General features: G+C 40.0%; 1 protein-coding gene across 5 annotated transcripts in view; it reads right to left on the bottom strand.

The window, feature by feature from the left end:
* Positions 1-3,217: 3,217 nt before the first annotated feature.
* Positions 3,218-8,941, bottom strand: part of DLGAP1 (discs, large (Drosophila) homolog-associated protein 1) — a 504,048-nt gene continuing 498,324 nt past the window's right edge. For 4 of the 5 annotated variants that reach the window (XM_004683753.2, XM_004683755.2, XM_004683757.2 and 1 more), the window contains 2 exons: positions 6,101-6,253; positions 3,218-3,427 (listed from right to left, as the gene is read on the bottom strand). In XM_004683753.2, the coding sequence (XP_004683810.1) occupies positions 3,218-3,427; positions 6,101-6,253 (363 nt within the window). Of the gene's footprint in view, positions 3,428-5,752; positions 6,254-8,941 lie in introns of those variants that run through there. The other variant, XM_012725915.1, reaches the window with a different exon arrangement.

Below are 8,941 nucleotides of genomic sequence, written 5' to 3'. Positions count from 1 at the left end.
GAAAGACTCTAGTGAAAACACACAGACCTGAAAGCAGTGCATTAATTATTTTATTAATTTCTTCTTTTTACATTATGGGAAACATTCATCTATTTACAATTTTTATTTTTTGTCCACACACAATCTAGGTAAATAAGCCTATGAAATTCCAATTCATAAAGCCATAAAAATGTTCCCCACCCCTCCATCTGAAGACTTCCAAATTAATCTTTTTTTTTTCCAAACCAAAATAATTTTTAAAAATTACATTGGGAATTCAGATATGCTAGTGATTTACATTCCAGTTATTTAAAATATGCATCTAGACATGTTTTAAAAAAGAAATGGTAAATTCACCAGGATAAGGCTTAAATGAAAGTGGGAATGCACAGTAAAACATTAAGGAAACATCTATAAATAACAGAAATATATTACAAATAAATTAGTTCTATTTACCATTTCAAATATTAAAAATCTTTAATCCATTTCTTCATCTCTCTTTACAAAAAGGTTATGTGAATTGTATGGAAACATCTGCAAAAAATATAATAAATACTTAATTTCTTTGAACGTTTTTTTTGATGTGGGAGACAAACTTCTTTTGTATACCCCCCCTCCCCAAGAAAATGCCCTAAACATCTTTATACCAAAGTTAAAGAAAATAAGTAGTTTTTCAGGGTACATACATTTTTCATTATGAACTAAAAAAACATTTCTACAAATTACATCAAAAGAACAATGTAACAAAGGTTATGCTCATGAATGTGGGTTTAAGGGGATGAGTGGGTTAACAAGCAGCTCTACGTGGGGTCATGTTTTAACATCAATAATCAGGTTTTTATAAAGTGTTTGTACAATTTAAGTTGTGTTTTTAAGGAAGGCAAAGGTCATGATGCCTATAGGCATTCAGCTAAAAGATTTAAAATTCTTACCAAAAATAGCTTATGAATATACAAATACCATTCACTTAGATAAGATAAACAGGCCTTCTCTTGTCTCTCTTTAAAATATTCTGGGCTAAACCAGTTTCCAAAGAAAATATTGAAACATATTAGAAATCTATTTCTTAATCCAAATTCTATCTCTACCTCAGGGCACAGAGCTGTTAGTGAGAACATGGGTTTTCCTGTGGATGCCACTTCCTTCAAGTAAATCTGTGAGTTCGACTCATTGTCAGGTTTGAAAGTGACCATTGGTACCAACGGCAGCCGTTGACCTTACTTGTAAGGTGCAAAAATTGTGACTTTCTACTGCGGCTACAAAGTAAAGAAAAAGTATATTCTATTCTTTTTTAAGACCAGCAAACACTTGAAATTCAAAATCTCCATATGCTCCAATTTTACAAAGCACTAAAGGTGCTTTGCTCATCCTAGTTAAAAGTTGGTTGGTTGGTTTTGACATAAGTTAGTAGCCCTTTTCTTATAAAACCACAGCAGTAAACATTTGTGCCCTGTTTATAAAGATAGCTCAAAGCATCAATGGCTCTGAGAGGTAGCAAATTCTCTAGTGGTTTTAGAATATGTCCATGAAAATAGTTGCTGCCAGAATCCATCACCTCTCTAAATTTCATAAATAAAATTAAATTAGCACCTGGCTATGAATGTGTAATTTTTTTTTTTTATAAAGCTTCTCTGGTGCAAGCATATTTGATGTACGTGTTTAAGTCTTTCCTTTTTCAACAATAATTTCTAAGTTTAAGTGTAGGAGCTGGACATCAAGTGCCAGAGATACTTTAAGATTGCCACGTTCTAAATGTTTAAACCACTATGAGTAAGGGCATTTAAAAATATTTTCAGCCAGACGTTAGTGCAAACTGTCCATCCATCATGACTATAAGTGTGGATGATCATTCTCTGCCAAAATCCTAGGTTTCCACCTGTGTTTATGAACCATGCCGCCCCCCCCCCCATCCCCTCTTTGCTGAACCTTACAGGTCAAACCTCTTCTCTCACTACCTGGGATCTCAAGATGACAGTGGCAGCTCTTTGGAAGGAGGCAGCACATCTATTTGGGGTAGAGAATTTATTTTATCTGTTTAACGTAAATATCCTAATGCTGGGGTGTGATCAGACTGTGTAGAAGTGAGAGAAGACTAAAGGAGAAAATATGTCTGCAATATGAGCTACGAGGTTAAAATAGACAGATGTGTAGCACTCAAAGGGATGACAGAAAAATCCAAACTTTTCTCTGAAAACAGCCTGGCTGCCATTTACAACACTTCCTAAGCAGATGTATACTTACATATGTGTAATTAGGTAGGCCCCCCCAGGATGGACACTAACAAATGAACAGAACCAGCGCTTTCCCCTTTAAAGACCCCACCACCACAACGATATAATATACATAGTACAATAAAAGTTGATAAGAGTTCAGATCTAAATGTTCTTAATAAGAGGAAAAAAAATCCCTTGTGTAGTATCTTAAACTATCAGTGCTTCCTTCGCCTTGCCTTGCCATTCTTCATTTTATTGCCTTTCAGAATAGATTAATTTCCCTGAAAGATCGAATTTACAATCTTCTGCTGATTGAAACATTTGAAGCAGTGACATGAAATAACAGTGAGGCAGTTTGTGCAGCTGTCAGTGATGCGGGTACCCCCGCACCTGCAGATTTTGCTTCTTTCTCCCTTTCCCACTACACCTCCGGGTCCCCCACCCCCAGCCCATCCTTGCCCCCTCGAGGTTTGTCACAAATCGATTCCGGTGAGATGGGGTGATTTCTGAGGTTGGAAATAAAGTGCTCCATCTGCTTTTAAAAATAATAACCGTTTAGGGGAATTAAAGGATCGGAGCCCTAGTGACTTTCATGTGGAAGACGGTAAGTCCCAAAGGATCACCCTATGATACTGGATTTCTGAAATACCCTACGGTTTTATATTGCTGAGCTCTAGGAACAGACTAGCTCGAGAGAACTGAGGATGGCGGGTGATCTAAAGGGGCCATTTCTACAGGTGGGTTTGCTTTTGTGGAGAAAAGAAAGGGTCGGCTCTCTGGATGAGGCAGGGCGACCGCAGCGGTACAGGTGGCAGGTGGCGAAGCTCGGTGAAGAACATGGGCGACAGGTCCGGGCGCGGGGTGACTGGGGGACGGCTCCTGCAAGATCGACACTACACCGCGACAGTGGAGTCACTGAGCTCAGAGACAGACGGGCTCGAGGGCGGAGGGGGCGGGGTGGGGTGGGAGTGGGGGGGACAGGTACTTGGCGGCGACGCGGCGGGGTGCGCGCGGCGGCCCGGGCTTCAGAGCCGGGTCTGCGCCTCCGGGATGTAGATCTCGATGCTCTCGGCGCTCTCGGTGGCCGAGTTCTGGCGGACCGACGCGGCGCGCTTGGCGGCCATCAGGCGCTTGCGGGCCTCCTGGCGCTGCGAGCTCTCCAGCGAGCGCTCCCGGATCAGCGGCGCGGGGCCCTTCGCCGGCTTCTTTGGCACTGGAGGAGGGGCCCTTCTCTCCTGATCAAAGCAGAAGGTTCAGGACATTACACAGCTTCTCAGGACAAGCTTGGGGGGAAACTGGGATAGGTCAGGAGTTAGAACACTCTCTCTTTTGCTTTTACCCGGGGGAGATAAGTTCTGATCTGCGAACTGTAAATACATTTATCATTTCTTCATTATTCTGGCTTGGGTACTCAAAAGAGGCAGGAAAAACAGAACATCAAAACCGGCAAGCTTAAGGCCCAGGGTAAGGCTGGACTGCAGAACTAGATCGCTCCAGGGAAGAATGTGGGTATTTTAAATGCCCTCAGCAGAGAGGCTGCTGCTCCCAGCACATTTATGCTTCTCTTTGGAGGCGTCAGACTCGGGCCGGTGCCTGAGATGGGGAAGGACTGCAACAGCCACAGCAGAGTCTTAGGACTCTGCATCCCCTCTAAGAAGGTAAACAGCCGTGCCAACTGGGCTTAGAAACATCATGGCCCTCTTTCCAGGCCGCCCCAGACCACCCTCTCCCAAATCTAAACCGAAAGAGGAAGAAGAGATTGTTAAGACTGTTCTTTAGCTTTGTTGATGCCACAGTGCCACGGTACCCTTCTGCACACCACACACAACACACAGCAGTGTACTTTCCAGAGTCACCCGAGAGGGAGGACACAGACAGTTCTACCCTCAGCCGTGGAATCAGTTCCAAGATGGCTCCTAAAAGCTCCTGCTGGGACCGTGGTCCTAAACCGGCTTGGGATGACTGATGGCGGAGAAGGCAACTCCAATCACAAGGACACACACAGCGGCACGGAAATTTAACACAGGACTGAAAAAGGACATCCCACGGAGTAGCAGCAAACTATAAAACGGTGAGATTTTTTTTTTTTTAAAGGCCACTGCCCAAACAAAAGCCACTCGAACTTGGGCAGGAGAAAAGAAGTGCAGTGGAAGAAAAAGGAATCTAAATCACAAAAGATTTTTAGGGTAAGTATGGTGAAGCTGTGATTACGTCCACATGAATCTAATGTTTTCAGTTTGAATAAAATAGCCCTGAAAGACCCATAAAATCTAAAAGGGGAAACTTAAAATACGGAATCTGCGATTTTTGAAAAAGTACTCAGCACTCCATCCTACCAGCTCTTCCTGGCAGGAGAGATGAAGGGGCTAGTTGAACTTACTATGTTGGACTGGCCCTGAAGGCTGGGTAAGGTTGGATCTCCCAGGCAAAAAGGTCAGAAAAGCAAAGCTTGTCTGTATGTGACCAAGTGTGCTAGTTCATTGGTCCCTTCCAGTTCGTGGGATAATGAAAACTTGTGAGACAAAGTGTATACAAATTTAGAAGTCAAGTTAGCCGATGACTTACTGGGTGTCATAGGTTACATACATCAGTTCTTCTTAGCATCCCTCCTTCTGGACATTTAAGATCTTCATTGTTGGGTAACTCAGAGCATATTTTAAAGTATGTATACTGGAAACATTTTAGTGATATTTTCCTTTCCTTGAAAATTTAATTAAAAAATTAATGACTGAGAAATTAGATGGATCAGTGCTAGAAACTAAATTACCAGTGTGTGTGTACATCTGTAGAATTTTCTTAAATAAGACCGGTTTAAAAGCTTACGTAGCGAACAGTTTTAAACACTGATTAAGGAAAACTAGTTTGAGTGAAAATGTCTGACTTCCCAAGTGAGAGGCCACACACATCAGTGGTATTTGATGTTTCCGACTTAAACACTAGAACTGGCATGAGGGACAGTGATGGTCCACTAGCCCCTCACACTTGGGAATGGATTTCTCCCTGGAACCCACTGACCCAGGGAATCCTACAATGGATAGCTGTGCGGATTGTGGTGCCATCAGCATTCTGATAGGTGAAGCTATTTGGAAAGGGTAGGAATCCCAATGCTTCATGGGGATACACACACCTAATTTTTAAAAGTTGAATTTCTTGAAACTATTTGACCTTAGGACACAGGAAACCAACCAGTTAACAAAATGGCATGTATGAATGACTGGCCAGTCTAGGGATATGTGTGAGCCTGATGGAACCATCATAAATAATCAAATGTGAAAATTGCAGTTTATAAATTAAAGGATTTGAATCTGTAGGTCTAAGCTGCTGCTTAGGGGCCCAGTGAGCAATATTCCCCAAGGCAAATCAACCAACAGTAACTCTTAAAAAATTCCCAACATTTATGATTACTGTGAAACTTTATGGTGTATATTTTTAGATTTCAACAACAGTGGTTTCTTTATTACTATGTTTATGAAATGATTATCAAAGTCGGTTGGTTTTCAGGGCTTCCTATTTTTCTCAGAAACACATCTTGGGGGTGTAAGGAAGTTGAACTCTTGCTCTATGTAATCGTGCACTGAAGATGTCATTTATTTTAGTTTAAAAAGCAAAATGGAGTCAGTTCCTTCCAGTAACTAAAATGGTTTAACTTAAAGTTTAATTAACAAAAAAGCCACATTCCCATTTTCCAATTCACAGAGACAGATTTTTTCTTTAAAAATATGTCTGAAACATATTACAGATAATATCCCAAATGACTGCTATGTAAACATTGTCATTACAATGAAATTAATATGATATCAGCTCCATTTCACATTGTAAACAGCAAGACTAAATGCAGAAGCCTATTTAGACTGTCCAGTGTTTGTGCAGGTTTTTAAATGAACCATACAAAATCTACATTGTTCTACCTTCTTGTCAAGAGGATCCATCTGTTTCCAATTATTGGCCTTTAACTGATGAAGTTCATCAAATTTCATACTAATGTTTTCTATGGACAACTGCAGCATGTCCCAGAACCCGGCCAAATCCTGGGAGGTGGGCCTTGGATGAGCATTAGGATTCTGTACAAGAGAAAGAACAGCATTCCTGCATTAGAGACATTCCATGACAATAAGAACATACCAAAGTGGTATTTTCAAAGACTTCACATGATGTAAGAAGATGCGTTTCCTTTGGCTTTCAGACAGGAGGTAAAGGGAAGCTAAATATGTCCATTTTATTTTATCTTGTTTCTTTATATGTATTTGCAATGTGATTGAGGTATCACTGGCAAATAATAGCTGTAAGCTATTCAAGAATACAATGTGAGGATTTGTTATCCATATACATTATGGAAGAATTCCCTTCATTAAGTATCAAGTTAATTAACACACACATCACTTTACAGATTTATCCTTTTTTGGTGTGCCAAATTTAAGTTCTACTTATCAGCAAATTTCAATTACACAATACAGTGTGATCACCTGTAGTCACCATGTCATACACCAGCTCTTCAGATCTTACTCTTGTAAGTAATTGAGTGTTTGTGCTCTTTTACACCTCGCTTCCTTTTGCCTGGACTCCTCTGTGGTCCCTGGCAATCACTTTTCTATTCTGTTTCTTTGTGTTTGACTTTTTAAAATTCCCTATAAATAGTATTTTTATATACGCATCCGCTTGAGTCAGTGACTTTCAAATGTCAGGGTTGTAAAAATCTTTTATAATTCAACATCTATCAATATGGCTTGGGGGGGACTTTCAACATACAAAAACATCTCAGAATATATGCTCTACAAGATACATTAAAAAAACATACACACTGTGTGAATGAAAATACCATTTTTGAAAAAAGAAACAATATTTTTAGAGCTGGTATTCGACTCCATGCCACTCAACTTATTCAGAGACCAGATAAGGAATCTAAAATAAGATTTGTTTTAATGCTCATGTCAAAGAAAGTAGTCTAAACAAATTATAAATAATAAGATGATCTAATTTTTATAAAAATTAAGATTTCACTGGTACAGGAAGACACTTTCTCATGGTCAGTACTTTGACAAAATCATTGGTACATTAATTTTTAAATTGTCCATAACGCAATACAGCAAATGTGAGGACACATACCTCTATATACACATAGCTGTCCCTAATCATCCATATACTAAATAATACTAACTTCCTTAATTGAAAATTGCTAAGATGGTAAATAAACTTATTGTGATGACTGCTTCACAATATACCAATGTCATCATGCTGTACACCTGAAACTAAAATAATTTCTGTCAATTATATTTTTAAAAAACTAATCATGTTCAGTATCTAAGAATTGGCCCTCTTTGTCCCCATCCACATAACCTTATCAAGGACAACAAAGTATGAACCACCAGTTCATATGCAGTGAGACACAGAATACATAAAACTAAGAGTTTAAAGGTGTCATGCTTGCTGGTAATGACTACTATGTCCTGCAACAGTAGCTAAGGGCACTCCTGGTTAGAGGTGTGGGGCCTTATGCAGCAGGTATTTCCACCTGAGGTCAGTTTTGATTACCACTTGGTATCCCAGGCAATTGGATAGGCTGTGAAACTCCAAACCACATAATAACTTGAGGCCAGTTTGTACTTTTAAAGCCAACCTCTATAAAAATGATACCATCAGGACTTCAGAAAACACAAAGTTGATGACCATGAAAATGAACAGACTGGAAAGAACTTTTTAGCCCTTTGATGGACTGGCATTATTGGTCTGACTTCAAAATAAATATAAATCAAGATATATTTACAAACTGATAGTCTGAAATTACCCACAGTTCTGAAATTCATTGGAAAAGATAAATTCTAAAGTTTGGCAGCTTTTGGTTCAGTATGATAATCTGTTCCAATGACGCAGGGTTTACCAAAAGTTTCTCGGTAGTATATTGAGTGCACACACAAAGTTTCTTCATAGCTCAGATACTAACTTTGACAATGTACTTCTCAAACAGGCTTTTATAATCTCAGAATATATTTCCATATCTTACTGATAACTAAAATCTAAATTACTCATCATCTGGAAGTCACTAATGCCTTTAGATTGTAAGTCCTATTGTCCAAATGCTTCAGTGCTTCACCATTGCAGGAAGTGATAGTTCAATAGGCTCCAAAGTTTGGTTAACTCCATCATGGACAATTTTTTCTCTCCTTTCCAACAATCTCTTCACCCACAAGTAGGTATGTGGGGAAGGAGAGAGAGAACACACTCCTTAGCCAGAGGTTGTGGGACATGCCGGGCATTTGAGTGGCAGAAACGCCTTAGTCAGAGACATGTCACCCAAGGGGCAGAGGGCTCTACTTCTGGTGTGAACGGATGAGGTGGCTGGTTTCCCTAGTTCAGTTTTACTGCAAAAAGTAACTCTCATTCATTCATCCCATGTCTGAAAGTCTAGTCCAAGATAATATGCAAATATTTTCAAAGGAAAGTTGTTCTTTTTCTCCTCGCCAGAGTAAGAACTCAAGAAAGGCGAGCTGAGTCTGGCTGAATCAATCTTAGTGCCATTTGGGTGCAGCTTTGGTAGACCTGGGCAATACCAACACCCAGTCACCAAGCTTCCTGCTACTGAGGGGTGTAAGTGGCTGAGCATTCCCAGGTCTTACCAGAAGGATGAGCAATGAATGTAAAATCTTGGAGGGGATTTTCAGGAATTGAGGTCAAACAGAGTGGAGTTTGAATCTTGGCTCTATTACCGTGTGGTCCTGGACAATTTTTTAGCCTTTCCATGTGCACGTTCTTAA

Source organism: Condylura cristata, unplaced genomic scaffold (genome assembly GCF_000260355.1).
Source record: "Condylura cristata isolate star-nosed mole 26May11 unplaced genomic scaffold, ConCri1.0 scaffold00016, whole genome shotgun sequence".
Classification (NCBI taxonomy): Eukaryota; Metazoa; Chordata; class Mammalia; order Eulipotyphla; family Talpidae; genus Condylura; species Condylura cristata.
Note: the sequence above shows the minus strand (reverse complement) of the source record. Positions and strands in the feature narration are given on the sequence as shown.